This window comes from Quercus suber, unplaced genomic scaffold (genome assembly GCF_002906115.3).
Source record: "Quercus suber isolate HL8 unplaced genomic scaffold, Cork oak 2.0 scaffold_299, whole genome shotgun sequence".
Lineage (NCBI taxonomy): Eukaryota > Viridiplantae > Streptophyta > Magnoliopsida > Fagales > Fagaceae > Quercus > Quercus suber.
In genome coordinates, this window is record NW_027069755.1 from 152,458 (window position 1) to 169,619 (window position 17,162).

At 33.2% G+C, this 17,162-nt stretch overlaps 1 protein-coding gene across 1 annotated transcript; it reads left to right on the plus strand.

The window, feature by feature from the left end:
- Nucleotides 1–5,831: 5,831 nt before the first annotated feature.
- On the plus strand, nt 5,832–14,691 carry LOC112019102 (zinc transporter ZTP29). The gene is made up of 12 exons (XM_024051627.2): nt 5,832–6,127; nt 7,700–7,758; nt 8,037–8,129; nt 8,235–8,318; nt 8,483–8,564; nt 9,832–9,887; nt 10,732–10,788; nt 12,022–12,062; nt 12,995–13,062; nt 13,297–13,353; nt 13,446–13,563; nt 14,357–14,691. Exons 1-12 carry the CDS (start codon nt 6,064–6,066, stop codon nt 14,400–14,402), a joined length of 825 nt encoding a protein of 274 aa, XP_023907395.1. The 5' UTR covers nt 5,832–6,063; the 3' UTR covers nt 14,403–14,691.
- The last annotated feature ends 2,471 nt before the right edge of the window (nt 14,692–17,162 follow it).

Genomic DNA, 17,162 nt, shown 5'->3' on the forward strand with positions numbered 1-17,162 from the left:
TTCCTATGAGAGAGAGTAGGGGGGCTCTTAGGTCTTGATGAAGTCATTGGCTATCAACTAATGTCAACTCTCAGTTGTCATTATTTTTGCCCTCTTGCAATGAATTTGAAATCAAAATCTACCTATAACTTGGAAGAAAAAAATGAGAGTCACCTTCCCTTTTGTAAGTCATAGCTCACAAGTCTGTTAAACTTCCAATGTTAATGACTATATTAAAAAATAGGAGAGAGATATTGGGAATTAAATAAATCAAAGTATTCATCGGATAAACATTAAGAAATGAAATATAAATAAATCGTTCATAGATGGAGGATTAGGTTTAATCTTGATTTTCTTTTATGGGTAGTGCACTGTAACAACGTCCCATTGGACCGTCAATTTTAGGCCTAGCTCATGCCATGGACCACGCTCTCTCAGTGCTCTAACCGTCAGCTCCAAATTAGATAACATTTACAATAATTTTTCTTAAATTTTTTTTAAACATTTACAGTAAATTTAGTGCCACCAAATTTTTGTAACTTTTTTTTTTCACAATTATTAATGTGTAATTTATTATATTTGGTGCATAATAAAAATTAAAAATTGTGTTTATAAATCATGTGAAAGTGATTTCTTTTTTAAACAATTTTTTTTTTTTAATAATTTGATTATTAGAGAGAGAGATTTGAATTATGGAATAATTTGTTAGAAATACTAAAAAGTAACAGTTGAGCTACAAGACTCTTATAGTATTTTTGATTCTAAAAAAGGAAAAAAAAAAAAAGACTCGTAGTATTTTATATATATTTTTTTCAATGATGATAAGAGATTTCAATTATGAATATTTCCATTCAAACTAAAAGTTATTGGCATGTAAAAATGATATTACTTTAATCACAATTCATCATCTTAATAAATTTTGAAAAATCTTATATACGAAATTGTGAAAAAAAAAAATTATCAAAGGCTAACTTTAACCATGTTCAACTTGGTTTTCAATAATAAAAAATGTTCAAGTTGAATTCTTTAGTCTTTAGTCTTTATCCACCTTTCAGCAAAACAGGTCTAACCATAATTCCAAGGGTCCTATTAATATATGGCATGCTATTTTCCTTTTCCATTGACTAATTGATGTACTAATTAAAATTAAAGAGCTTTACGGTGGCCTTGTAGATTTTAGACGAAAAATATCGTCCTAATAAGTCGTTTTTGGTAACCATATAACTGGTACTTTTACTAATGGCGTTTGTTAAGACGACCTACGTTGTCAAGGCAATCATGGTTGCTAACATAGATGCCAACAGAAGCCCAAAAGACAACTTTTATAAGGAAGTGATGTCCCTCCCTTTTAGGCTTTAGCCAAGCCATTGGTAATCTTATAAACAATAATATGGTGGATAAAATTTGGGACTTACGGTTTTACTATTAATCCTTTAAATCTATTGAGTCTACTACTCGAGTTTTCTCAAATAGGTAACTTTTTTTGGATTGAGAAATCCCTAATCTAATCTAACTTAACCCCAATCACATGGATAAAAGATAATTCCTTTAATGCGGTCACTAATATAAGCATTAAAGAACTTTGGGTTGTTACCACATCAATGATGTCAAGGTTTCCTTTCTTGTGCCTTTTAGGTGCTCTATCATCCAATTTTCTATTGCAAAGTTAGCAGCGTGACAATTGATTTGTCATCAATTGGCACCATTTTGTGGGAATGTGATAAGCCACCATCAGTTCTATAGGCAAAAGGTTACATGATTTAGACCTGATTAAATATTTACAAAGAGTTTCAAACAAAATATAAAAAAGTTTCAAACAAGACAATATATCGAGACTTGCCGGGCCTTCTTTAAACAAAATAATATATCGAAACTTGCCGGGTCTTCCTTAAACAAGATAATATATCGAGATTTGTCAAGTATTCCTTACCTAAGTATGACTCAACAAATTCACAGTAGACTCCAATCTACAATATGAGAGAGATGGTATACCCACCATATATTTGTTGAATGTCAAGCATTATGAAGACAAATCACTATAATCCTACTTACTACAGTAAGATTCAACAAGAAAGTCTTACAAGTTACAAATTGATGATAAAAACGAAAAGGTGATGCTAGTAGGGACCTTTTACCTTCCAAAATTCTTATTTTCTTAAAGCCTCACCTGCCAATATGTAAGAGTGGTCCATTTTGAGTATAATAGTTCTCTTTCTTTTCTTTATTTTTTCCTATGAGAGAGAGTAGGGGGGCTCTTAGGTCTTGATGAAGTCATTGGCTATCAACTAATGTCAACTCTCAGTTGTCATTATTTTTGCCCTCTTGCAATGAATTTGAAATCAAAATCTACCTATAACTTGGAAGAAAAAAATGAGAGTCACCTTCCCTTTTGTAAGTCATAGCTCACAAGTCTGTTAAACTTCCAATGTTAATGACTATATTAAAAAATAGGAGAGAGATATTGGGAATTAAATAAATCAAAGTATTCATCGGATAAACATTAAGAAATGAAATATAAATAAATCGTTCATAGATGGAGGATTAGGTTTAATCTTGATTTTCTTTTATGGGTAGTGCACTGTAACAACGTCCCATTGGACCGTCAATTTTAGGCCTAGCTCATGCCATGGACCACGCTCTCTCAGTGCTCTAACCGTCAGCTCCAAATTAGATAACATTTACAATAATTTTTCTTAAATTTTTTTTAAACATTTACAGTAAATTTAGTGCCACCAAATTTTTGTAACTTTTTTTTTTCACAATTATTAATGTGTAATTTATTATATTTGGTGCATAATAAAAATTAAAAATTGTGTTTATAAATCATGTGAAAGTGATTTCTTTTTTAAACAATTTTTTTTTTTTAATAATTTGATTATTAGAGAGAGAGATTTGAATTATGGAATAATTTGTTAGAAATACTAAAAAGTAACAGTTGAGCTACAAGACTCTTATAGTATTTTTGATTCTAAAAAAGGAAAAAAAAAAAAAGACTCGTAGTATTTTATATATATTTTTTTCAATGATGATAAGAGATTTCAATTATGAATATTTCCATTCAAACTAAAAGTTATTGGCATGTAAAAATGATATTACTTTAATCACAATTCATCATCTTAATAAATTTTGAAAAATCTTATATACGAAATTGTGAAAAAAAAAAATTATCAAAGGCTAACTTTAACCATGTTCAACTTGGTTTTCAATAATAAAAAATGTTCAAGTTGAATTCTTTAGTCTTTAGTCTTTATCCACCTTTCAGCAAAACAGGTCTAACCATAATTCCAAGGGTCCTATTAATATATGGCATGCTATTTTCCTTTTCCATTGACTAATTGATGTACTAATTAAAATTAAAGAGCTTTACGGTGGCCTTGTAGATTTTAGACGAAAAATATCGTCCTAATAAGTCGTTTTTGGTAACCATATAACTGGTACTTTTACTAATGGCGTTTGTTAAGACGACCTACGTTGTCAAGGCAATCATGGTTGCTAACATAGATGCCAACAGAAGCCCAAAAGACAACTTTTATAAGGAAGTGATGTCCCTCCCTTTTAGGCTTTAGCCAAGCCATTGGTAATCTTATAAACAATAATATGGTGGATAAAATTTGGGACTTACGGTTTTACTATTAATCCTTTAAATCTATTGAGTCTACTACTCGAGTTTTCTCAAATAGGTAACTTTTTTTGGATTGAGAAATCCCTAATCTAATCTAACTTAACCCCAATCACATGGATCGAGTTAGTTAATTTTGTAAGATCTAATATTTAAATTGAATTTTCAGTCAATTTTTTAAAGTAAACTATTCAATAAATACTTGCAATTCACGCAATTGATCATAACATTCTAATTTTATCAAAATAATTTTTTTTTTTTTTTTTGTTAAGAAACGCATTTTAGTGCTTTCTAGTGGGTCTTGTGCATTGTTCACAGGACCCACAAATCTCTTTTTTCAACAAAACTTTTATTAAAAATGGGTCCCACGACACTATTTATACATTTAAAAATTATTTCGCTATAGTGTTTTCAGTTTTCAGCAAAATGAGTGGTATCCAAACGGACCCTAAATTTCAAAATTATTAGTATATATATATATAGACACACACATATACACATAGGCACAAATTTTTGTAAGTTATTTATGGGTTGGTCGGATTAGAAAAACGTTTGACTCCAAACTAGTTGAAGAAACCATTTTAATGTGTCATTTTAGTTACATGATTTTGTTAATGAGTCATGTGACTTGTTTATATAATATACATAGATAATCTTATAAATCAAGTTTTGCCTATGGATAAACTCAATTTCACAACATGTTTGTTTTTCAACTTGTGATTAGCTTTTAGCACTTACACACGAGACCATCACAAGTACTTGTTGAAAAAAAAAAAAAAAAAACTTAGGCACACCAATCACAAGGTGGCATTTAAGCATGTTGTGGATTTGAGTGTGTCCTTAACATTTCTTTATAAATAGTCACCTAATGAATTTGAAAAGATATTCCAAACATGTTTGAAACTAAACTTGTTCATATTATAAATCTAAAGTTTTATTTAGTATTGTGTCACTTAAAATTAAATATACAAAGTAAAATCTTAATCATTGGTCCAATGTAATCGATTCACAACCATATGAGATCCCCAAACTATTCCACAAACAACTTAGATGAACCCATCATTTTTTTTTTCACTATTCACACTCTGTCGCATCACAATTATGGCAAATAAGTTGTATAATAATTTATGGAACTAGAATTTTTTTCATCCCCAAACAAATTAGCAATTGTTAATAAATCATTTCCAAGAAATTTTTGACCCTATTTTTATGGAAAACATAAAAAATTGTTAATATATATATGTATATATATATTTTGGTTGAAAGGGGAATGCATTAAAAACTAAGTAGCAGAAACAAATGAGGGTACAAAGCGATCATAGGCCATCCCAGCAAAGTCCAGATTGATTAATAGAGAGATATTTGCCGGGGGGTCTAGAAAACAACAAAGTCCTGGGGAAGCAACGCTTCCCTCCTAGCAAGGGCATTGACACATTTATTTGCCTCACGATAACAATGTTAGGTTTAAACCATAGGAATTTCTCTTAGACCGACTTACAGTCACTCACTGAGGCATCTATGCTATTTTGACTACCAGTCTACCATCCTCCTTTTGAAGCAAATCCACAAGAAGCTTTGCATCAAGTTCAAAAATCAAAGTAGGGAGTTTAAGGGAGATGCACAACTTGATTTCGTCTCTTAATACCCAAAATTCTGCAGGAACACTGGTTGTGTGACCGACCACTCTAGCATAGCCTCTAATCCACTCCCAAACAAATTGGCAATTGTTAATAAATCATTTAGAAGAAAGTTTTGACCCTATTTTTATGGAAAACATAAAAAATTGTCAATATATATATATATTGATACAAGGTTGAATTTCTACTATAATTTAATCTAAATGTATATACGTGTGAAGCTCCCTCCTGAAAACTTGAACCTCGGCCCTTGCCCCCACATCTCACACCTCACAAGCTCTTATACTTATGGAGTGACCACCGCATTATAAAAATGTTTCTAAAAATTATCCAAAAACCACATCTAAACATTTTCCTATATTATAAAACCATCATTGACATAATGGGCTTTGGTGGGGAGAATGGAGATGATATTCTCACGCCTTCACATTGCTCACCGACAGCTCCAAAGGCACGCTTTCAGTGTTTTAGAGAACCATGCAAAGTTAGGCATAGCTTACGGCAAAAGAAAAATACATAAAAATACTATATAATTTTTTTTTGGATGAAAAATAAAAAAAATACGATATAATTATACATTATAATAATACAACTACATTTCTTGGACCGTTTCTCAAACCATCTCTTTCTTTCCACAGTAGAAATTCCCTCTCCCTCCCAAAACTTCATTTATATAAACCTGCGCTGCACACTTACTACTTCATAAACTCACAAAATTCTGTTTCTTGTTGAGTAAAGCTTTCGACTTTTTCTGCGAATTCTCTCTGATTTGGTTTTAAAGTTTGAATCTTTTGGGCACCCAATACAGAAAGAAAGCAAAAGCAGCAAATGGGTTCTCAGGTATTGGTGGCTCTTGGGCTCTCACTAATTGGTGGACTGAGTACTTCTATAGGTGAGTGAAGCTTCTAATATTTCAAATTCAAACTACCCCATTTGATAAATTTAGCATTTTGTGGATGTGATTTGAAGTTTTGTACTTTTGCTTGCTTATTGTGTATGATTGTTGAAAGTGTTCAATATTGGGTACTTTTTAAATTCGAAGTTTGTTTTTTGTTGTTTGACTTTTATCTTGGACTTGAATGAAACGGACATCTAAAATATCTAATGTTAGCTGAATTCGTTTGATGTTTTTGTTTCTAATTAGCTGGTAATTTCAAAATCTGGGACAATCCCATTTTATTTGAATAGTTGAAAATTGATGTATTTACTTGTCTGTGATTAAGGCTTTGTTGGGTGGAGCTCAGTGGTTGTAATAAGTATTTATGCGCTTGTTTCAGCAGTATCAACAACACTGGCGTTAATTTTGTTTTTGTGGATAGTTATCAGAGAGAGAGAGAGGTGAATGAAAATTTGATGACAGTCTGATGGGTGCCGAGACATACTAGAGTTAGAAATTTTGTGGTGACATGACAAAAGATGATTGGTAATGATTATTTAGGAATGTAGAATGACTAGGGAGAGGCAGGAAGTAGTTTGAGCTAAGTTCAGATTTGGTGTTGACTTTATAATGTCATGTAAAAGGACTAGGGAGAGGCAAGAATGAGTCCAGTTTTAGAAGTTCTCTTCCTGTCATTTTGCTTCATAGAGAATCCCAATATATACTCATGATATTATTCATATCTTCACATGATTTTTCAAATTGCCTCAACATGGAAGTATGTTGGAATATCTTACTTTATGTAATGATTCAGGTATTGGGATATTGCTTATGGTGAAAGATTTAACTCTTTACTCACTAATCTGGTTACCTTTGTGGGGTGTAACTTGAATCATGAACTTAACAAGCCATTTGGCTCTTCCGTGGGCCAGTTTGCTTTCTGCCAAATATCATACATAAACTTAATGCATAGACCAGTAGCCAATATAATCCGACTGAGTGACCAAAAACAATGTCTCTCTATGAATTGCCTCCGTATGCAGAAAACTTCATATTTGAAGTTTCCAGTCTTATGTTCCAAAATCAACTTCTTGTTATGGTCATTGACACCTTAGTGTGGCAGAATATTTTTTCCTAATACAAGCATTATTCTTTTTATATTTTATTACATGTTCTTCATCAAGATTTCATGGATCCCTCACCCCCCCCCCCCCACCCCCCCCCCCCCCCCCTCTCCCTCTCCCCCATTTTCTTCTTTAATTTTGTCACATTCATACGCTTACAATTTCATGTTCTGAAATAATGAGTATTAGAAATATTTATTATTATCTTGGCAGCTTATTACACACACACATACACGCATTGTATGTGTGTATATCTGAGTCATGCATGTTTTGGTGTTAATATAGGCCTCTTCCTTGATTTATAAAATTCTAGCAAGCTCAAACATCCTAAAAATGTTAGAAGCATTATCATTGGAAACCTTCTGACATGTTCTGGTTACTTTGTGGACTCAGTGAATAATATAAGTAATTCCATATTAGCTTTTGTTCCTAATCTAATTTTAATTTATGGAATGTTGAGCAGGTGCACTCTTTGTAATTCTCAATCAGGCTCCCAATTTGAAGATGCTTGGGATTTTACAGGTTAGTGCAGTACTCAACCTCTTCATTTCTAATCCAAAAATCTGGATAGCCCTGGGACATGTGATACCACTCGTTTCCTTATTGCTGTAATTTCTATTTTTCTAATCTAGTCAGTGTTTAATCCAAGAATGTTGCTTTTCCAGATATGCTCCTAATTATATTAACTGATTGTATAATTGTGGAACAGCGATCTCTACTTTGATCACATTCAACTTTCTTCCCCATTGATGCTTAATGTTGGGAGATTCTTTTGCAATATGATCATCTCTTCCTTGCAGGGATTTGCGGCAGGTCTGATGCTGAGTATTTCATTCCTGGATTTGGCTCACAATGCTATTAACTCTATTGGCTTCTTAAAAGGAAACCTTTGGGTTAGCTATAAACTTCAATGTTCATCTAATTCATATGCTTCATTTTTGTGGCATAATTTTTCATTTTTGTTATGATAATTTAATTCTCCATTTGTGGAAAGTCAGTTTTTTGCAGGTGTCTTATTTTTTGCTATTGTTGCCAATTTTATTCCAGAACCAACACTTGCCCCGGTTTCAGATAGTAAAAAGGTATGAATGATATATTCATCTACCTGATAAATATTTTCTTAATCTACATGCATAAATATTTTCTTAATCTACATGCATATGATAAATATTTTCTTAATCTACATGCATAAATATTTTCTTAATCTACATGCATAGTTGACAGTTTTCCACTGACTTGAGCGCAGAAAACTGGAGATGAAGGGGGCAAGGACATTATGAAAAAGCATCGCAGCCAAGTTTTATTCAGTGGGATTGTTACAGCCGTAGGTATGACAATCATATGGACATGGTTAATTCTCCTCCTAGATTCTTATTAAAACTATTCCAAAATTGATTGCATTTAATTTGTGGAACTTAGAAATATAGTTGGTTAATTTATTTAATCTTTAGGTGATATATCTTTGAGTAGAGGCATAGGCTGCTTGATTAATTGATTTATGGTGCTCGATCTTAGTGTAAAAGAGTTATATTTCTCATTTATGTTTTAAAGGAGTCTTCTTTGTGTTTTGATAATGGAAGACTTTACTTTAATTTCTCAAATAGAAAATAATGCCTGGGATAATGTTTGAGCTGAAATGCTGAATCCCATTGTCATGTACATTTTTCTACCACCTATTAGGCTGACAAGGCCAAACAAAACTTCCCATTTGATTGGGAAACATCAATATTAGCTGCATGAGTAAGCTATTTCCCACTTCTTCTTTGACAAAGGAGCTTCTTTTAGCCCATGTTGGGTGCTCTTTTGTATTGTAATTTGCCAATTGGAATTCTGAGTAGTTCATATCAGATGGATCCCATCATCATTGATGTTTCATGCTGCACTTGATGAAGGAAGCACAAGGGAAGGTTTATTTTAATTAGTCTTATTTGATTTTGGAGTCCGTTGTATTTTTATTTTTGGTCTTAGTAGTTAATTAGGTTTATTATTAGTTTTATTCAAAGTTATTTTTGCAATTCAATAATTGAGATTTCCCAAGTCAATTAGAATTAGTGTCTAGTATTCTATATAAGCCAAATAATGTGCTCCTATGGATGGAGGGATTATTTTGATGATGAATGAAAACTCTCTTGAAATTGTCCTAAAGGTCTGGTGCTAATAACCAAAGGTGCCAACTCCAAAGTCATCTATCTTTTACTTTTCTTTCAATTTTATCATTCCGTTGTTTTATTTGAGTGATGTCAAAAGATCAAACTAATTTATTTGTTTCTTTTGTCAATAATCTTTAGCTATTATATCATCAATTAAAAGCAGGAAATAGTTTCATATGGTCTCTTCTCCAGACTGTATCCCATAGTTTTTTCTTTTGCCTTAATAATATTTCTTTGAATGGCTGCTTCAACAAAGGTGCCAACTAATGCATATTAATCTGCCTGCAAAATTGTATAGCTGATGGTTAAACTAAACTTCTTTGCACTTGGAAACTTTACTGAGATTTCAAGAATTCATATTTCATGAGTTATTGCTTATTTTCTATGTAAGCTGGTGCTTGTATCAGTCCAGTTTAATGAAAAAATTGTCTCCTACGACATGCAGGCATAAGCTTGCACAATTTTCCTGAAGGAATGGCAGTTTTTCTTGGGTCAATGAAGGTACTTTATTATTGTGACTGTTGAGTTAAATATAAGAAGTGTACTAACTTTGAATTAGATGTTCCAGTTTTATTTCACATAGTCCAATTGTGAATTACCTTCAGGAGAAAATGTTCTTAAACTATTATTAGTCTTGAGAGAGAGAGAGAGAGAGAGAGAGAGAGAGAGAGGAATTACTTATGATTCTTAATATTAATGTGTTAAAGATGAGATAACTATGTCTATCACCAATGAATTAATATATAGCACACCAGCTCTTTAGGAATTTATTATCTTATGTTTTATTGTGCATGACCTAAACAGCATTGTTTTCAGAATTGCCATCAAGTTTGTGTGCTATAACTACAAGTGTCTTTCTTTCATCCTTGCTTTACACTTTTAAACATTTTGGTCTTTCTTTAAACCTATAAGCATCCGATTAAAATGAAACTATGGGGCATTCTGTAGCTGATAAAATTCTGACTTCTGTGGCAATCTTTCTCTTGGTTCTTGATGCTCAATCCTTTGATATTTCCGCATGAGTTGAGTTTAGGTGACTGTTATAAAAACTATGCCCATTTTACGTTCTTAAAATAGTTGAATTCATTCTACCTGATTTGCATACAAGGTGAAACTGCTAATGCGTGCTCCTGGAACTCATTAAATAAATACTGCATTGTTTCACAAGAATTTAGTTTTTATGGATTTAGTCTTGAAGGGATGCCATTTCTGAACGTTTGTAGTGGATCCATTCAATGCCATTTCTTAACAAAACAAATATATTTTGAACACTCATATCTTGAGAGAAATAGACACTGATACATGCCACTAAGATTTCTAGTTTGTATATTTTTTTTAAACATAGGGTCTTCGTGTTGGTGTCAACTTGGCTTTGGCCATTGCTCTGCACAACATTCCAGAGGTATGTGTTCTCTGATTCTGTAATATATCTGATTTTCAAACAGACTTTTGGTTCTTTTGTATGCTTGCACAATGCCATGAATAACAGTAAAATCCAACCTTTTAACTGCCAAAAAATTCTGGACTGTTATATTTGATAATTTAAAGGACAAGTCCTTTACTTCCATTAGATTTATCAAGTCAAATCAAGACCTGTACAACATTAAGGTAGAAAAACCTGGTAGTAATTAGATTTACTGTGATTGAGAAAAATATTTTTACTTATATTTGATTAAGAAAAATATTTTCTCCAACTTCTCAAACAATTTTACTTATATTAGGAAACTTGGAAACTAGAATTTTGGACAATACTAAGGTGGAAAACTTGAAAAACAAAGACAATACAAAGTTAAGAATGTGTTAATGCCTAACACCAATCTAACTGTATCCAAGTTGCTTCGGCAAATCTATCTGCTGTACAGATTTAGTTGTATGGCTAACTTATTGCAGAGAAACTTGGTAGAAATTAGATTTACTTTGATTGATTGCGCCAGTTTCATTTAATGGTTCTTCACTGTAGTTGGTAGGAAACATTGTCCAAGACATTAGGTGAATACTGCCCTAATTCTTAAATTCTTCTCACCTGGATATCTCTACGAAAAAGCTGTAGTATTGTTGTATGTTCTGTTAGTACTCTCAATTATGTTATGATATTAGAATCATAATTAAATTGGTCCATGAAAGAATCATCCTTAAATTGTGTCGGACATCTCTATCAAAAAGCATGTATTATTGGTGTTTGGTCTGTTAGTGCTCTCAATTATGTTATGAAATTAGAATCATAATGGATTGGTCCCCGAAAGAAATATCATATTACCTAGTAATCTTTTCTGCTGCATTAAATTTTGATTAAAAAAAGAAAAAAAAAGGTCTTTTTGAAAGCTTAATAGGATTATCCTAATATTACTTAAGAGGTTTAAACTATTTTCAATGTTTTAATCTCTTCCTATCTCTGGCAATTCAAAAACTTCATTTGATCAAGATTTTGGAATTACAAAAAAAATAAGGTTTCTATGGAGTTCCGGCTTGAACTAAAGATGTTTCAGGCAGGTAATATTTAGTAATAGCAATAACAACAATAATCATGTACTAAAACCTATATGGGATGAGCTAAAAGCAATCTTTCTGATCACAAATGACATTTATATGGTGAGATATGTCATTTTGCCTTAATTCTTTCAGTTCTCTTTTACAGGGTGTTGCTGTTGCACTTCCTGTTTATTTTGCAACACAAAGGTAAGATTCTGTGAAGGCACCAATTAGTTAAGCCTTTTGAAAGTATTTATTTTTCGTCAGAAATACACTATATCTGCTTCTTTTTTGAATATCTATTTGTTTGCCTTCTGTTCCAATTCATAAAACAAATCATAGTTGGTCAGCCCATATGCAAATAAGAGAAGCCTTAGATTAATGATAATGGCTGTGGTGATAGTGTTAGGGGTGGTGGTGGTCATTGAAGTACTGGCAGCTTGGTGTGAAAGAGGATTAAAGTGGTCATGAGCAAATCTCAAGGTGATCAATCTGATGGCTGTTGCTGTAGTGTCTGGTAGTGAAGATTGGGAAGACAGTGCTCAAGGCGTTGGAGGAGACGATGATCTTCATGGTTGTCCACTATTTGGTAGTGGTTTTGATGAAGTATTGCTATTGGCATTAATGTTCACAGTGACAGTGGTGGTGATGGTAGTGTTGGGACTAGGAATGTTGTCGGGGGGAGGGGAGATGTGCTTTGGAAGGAAAGTTGTCCTTCAGGAGTAACCCTTGCTTGAAATTTTGAGCCTGGCTTCTGTTCTTTTCCGTTAAAAAAGAAAAGGTGCCTCTGAAATCTGAATCCAATTCTGAACACCAGTTTCTTGTTTTTTTTTTTTTTTTTTCCTTTGAAAAGCAAAATACAAGCCCAAAATATGCAAACAAATAATCCAAGATATTGATATGGTATTAATGAAATCTTCTTTGGTTTAGAAGTCAGATTTGTGATAGAAAGTTCCCCATGGTCACACAATGCTAAAAAGCAGCTGACATAGACATCATATTGATAGATTAAATAATGTCCTAATTTCTTTTGTTTTTTGGGAGGGCATGAACAGTAGAATATATCATGAAAGCTATAATGAAGAAATAAGAATTACCCATGAGATAAGTCATTAAATGGTTTCTCCTACAAATTGCAGCAAATGGCAGGCATTCAAATTGGCTACACTTTCTGGTTTGGCTGAGCCTCTGGGTGTTATAATTGTAGGTATGTGTCTATTACTGCATAAATGCCAAAGCAGGCTGTTTCTCTTTCTGAAATTATAGAAATCTTAAATTTGACTGAAAGCCTTATCTTTAATTATCGGAGGTGATGTTTATGAGGTGTAGCCTTGGTATTGAAGTAGGGTGGGTTGTGAGCCAGATACAGTGAGTGTGGATTACAAATTTGCACATCAGGATTGTTTAATGGAAAAATAACCTTTTCGATATCTTATTTCAGCCTATTTATTCCCAAGCAGCTTGAGTCCTGAAATTCTTGAGGGCTTGCTTGGAGCAGGTTTGCAATATAATCATTTCCTCATCATCTCAGTTGATTTAGGAATGATACAGAGTTTTGTAACAAATATCTTTTCCTGAATTATATTTCAGTGGGTGGAGTGATGGCTTTTCTAACCCTGCATGAAATGCTGCCACTGGCATTTGATTATGCTGGACAGAAGCAAGCTGTCAAGGCTGTGTTCTTTGGAATGGCTTTCATGTCTGCAAGGTAATAAAATCAATGGCTAAGTAGTAACCGTGTCATTTATTTTTTACTTTTTTTAAAGGTAACCACTTCAGCAGGCAATTGAAAGCCTCTCTTTTCTCTTTACCCAAATGGAAATCACAAAAGTTTTGTGCTTTCCAATTTCTGCATTTATTTTAGAGGAAAAAAAGAAAAAACCTGAGAATGCTAATGGCAGACCTACAGTAACGACTGTTGCTTGCCTCCAATGTAATCTTGCCACTTGTAAGACCAGGGACCCATCCTTTCTACATGTCATGTGGAACATGGAACTGGTGGACCAATGTTAATGTGCTTGATTTAAATGGAAGTGACTGCTAGCGCTAACTGGCTGTATGATGTAAAATATTAATTGAGCACACCCATATGGGGATGTTACATATTAATAGGGGGTAGGTGCCAGTGTGTACTGGCTTGGTAGCACTTGAATTTATTATTAACAAGAATCATTAAATCATTCCTACGTTAAATTGTCATGGCAAGGGAAGAGAGATACAAAGTATCAAAACACTGCCTTAAATTGTCATGGCAAGGGGTTGTTGAAAGAGAATGCAAATACGTGTCTTCAACAAGAGTAAAGAAAAAACTATGGTACATTGCAGGAGTGTGTTGTTCTGTCTAAGTTGTTAGTATAGATTTTTGTGTGAGGTGGTATCAGAATTAGTTATTAGCTAAGAAACTACCTATTAAAGAGTTTTTATTCGTTTGCTTCCAGATTCTCTGTCCTAGACTTCTAGTTTTACTCATCTTAACAAGCATCTCTTTGCTTGTTTTGCAGCCTATATTTTCTTGAAATCAGTTTACCTGAGGAGATGAGCTTGTAGTAATGGAACAGTCTGTTGGTATTCCTCTATTGTACATTTCTGGACCGCTATGATGGGTTTTCAAATTGTGCCTGCTCTTGTCAACCGGCATTGAAGATCCATACTAATAGTCGGCTTCATTTGGTCTCAGGCCAAGGGCAGAGAAGTTATACCATTATGTACTGAGCAGTTCTTATCATCAATATAACAGAAATGTATCACTGTTTGTTTTTTTTAATTAAAAATAAAATAAAAAAGAGAAAGGGGGAAAAAAAATAAAGATTTCATGGAACTTATTTTCTCTTGATAACTTCATGTCATCTATCTATTTGTGCTTGTTTGAGTATATACACTAAAGAGCAATACTAGGTACACAATTTTTTCCATCACAACTAGTTCGGGTGGTAAGTTGTAATTAGAACGTCGCTTTTACATGGATGTACTACTCACACCACCTTTATTAAGCACTAATCATAACATACCATGTCAACAGTTATGAAAAATTTGTGTGTTCAATAGACTTATTGTAAAATCTCTTATCACTTCACTTGTAGCCTTGTAGTAAACCTTTACTTTTTCTTTCCTTTGTTCCCCGGAGTTGAAGATTAAATTACTAGTCACCCAAGTTCTGACCTTGGATTATTAAAACACCATCATGGAATCTGAAAATTATGGGCATTTATTCCAGTGTTGCAACAAAGCGAGATCAGTTTGGGATATATCGGGTTCAGATCTGGGCAGTCCCTCAGTGTCACGTTGCAGAGATTTTAGACCTGGTGTGATGTGTCAAATATGTGCTAAACTGAGATGATGACTTTTTGGTGTTGTTGGTTACTGTTGTTTGGAGTTTATGGACTAATTGAATTGTAATTTGGAATGGGGGATCTCGAAAACAAGCTTCTCATCTTGTCCAGTGGTCTAAGGACTATCTCTTCCCCCCTGAATGCTCCATTGCATCTGTTAGAGGTTGAGGCAAAAGCCATGGGGGAAGGTATCAGGTTTGCTTGGCAGATGGGTAATTGTAATGCAGTTCTTGAGGGTGATTCCCAGAAGGTAGTAGTCCATTCCTTGCTGGGTTCATCAATCTCGTCCCTAAGTATTTCTATTAACATTTCAGGTACCTTGCTTCAGCTTCAGCTCTATCAAAGCGTGCAGATTTCTCATGTTGCTCGAGAAGGCAACAAAGCAACTCATGCTTTAGCTCAATATGTTAGAGGCATTTCATATTTTTTCAATTGGATAAGAGAATCCCCTTGCATCCTTGTCTGAATATGATTTCAATCTTTTCATTAAAAAAATAATAAATTAAAGAATTTAAAAAAAAAAAAAAAAAAAACCGATCATGGAGCTTTGAATAAGCTCTTCTGTTCATTCTGGGTTAGTTATGTAGTGTCATGCGGTACGAGGTACGGCCATGGCTCACATTTTTCATCATGACAATTGTGGACAAACTTCTGCCCCTAAGGTCCTGCGTGAGCGTGATGCACAATGAATCTCAGTCCTATCAAGTAAGGTTATAGATTGTCCTCAAAAATAAAAAAGGTTAGGTTATAGAACAGCGTAAGCAAAAGGATTCCAGGACCACCGGGTCCAAAAGAACATGTTCTTTGCAATGCAGCTACAGAATCAAGTACAGGTTCCGTATCCATATTCTTTTTCTCAACCCAAGCTTCTCAGCAATTTCACACTTCAAGAGTTGAAATTGTTCCTTTTGCCATCTGGCAATGACAAAGGAGACATGTTAAACAAAAAGAAAATTAAAAGTGGGGGGAAAAAAAGGGCAGTGAGTGAAAAAAATTCAGGTTGAGATAAGATAACGTGTTATGATTGGTGTTATTAGAAGTGAAATGTGTGATGAGACTAAAATCGATATTATTCCAATCACAATTTATCTGTTAGTATTACTATTTACTCCACAGGAAAGAGAAAAGAAAGGAAAAAAAGAAAGAAAGAGCAGCATGGACGATAACTTTCTTGTCCAACATGCCATGGTATGCAATGTAACATTTTCACATAAATGATTATAATCTTTATAACATGTTGAATTGTCAACTAATATGATGGGCTTCAATCTCATCGCGTACTTGATTTCCATGATCCCATCGATTGAAAGCATTGTGATTTCTGGGAAATGCAAATTTTACTAGCAAAGTCATAGGAGAGACAAAAATCTCACCAAAGAGATACATAGGTTTAAAGCTGTCTGGTGTCTAGTCCTATCTTTTATTCATATAGAACAAGTGATTTTGATTAGATTTGTCAAAGTTGAATGAGAGAGCATTGGATATGTAGATGGGGAGATGAAAAGAGACCTACACTCAAAGCAAAACCAAAAAATAAAAAGAAAGAGAAGAAAAGCGTTTCACTTTCATCAACTATAAGGGATAAAACAAAAGGTAAAAGCCAAGTTTTCTCTTTTCTTTTTCTAGTTTTTTGCCTTGATGCTTTATTGGGAAGAGGTAAATCTTCTAAAAATCAAATCTAATTATAGTCCATAGAGTCATGGATTGCCAATTTCTTATATTTAAAACCTAAAATTGAATTTTGTTAAAACATTATTTTTTTAAGTTTTAAAATTTTTATATCATGTATATAGTTCGAAGCCCAACCTCTCATTCCCCATACCCCATTATATTATTTATGATAAATATCTTTTATACATGGTTTCATTATTTAGTGCCATTAAAAAAAAAAAAAAAAAAAATGATTGAGCTAACTGAAATCTACATGACACATATAAGTTGGCAACTATGCAATGTGTTACTTTGGTAGACACATCAC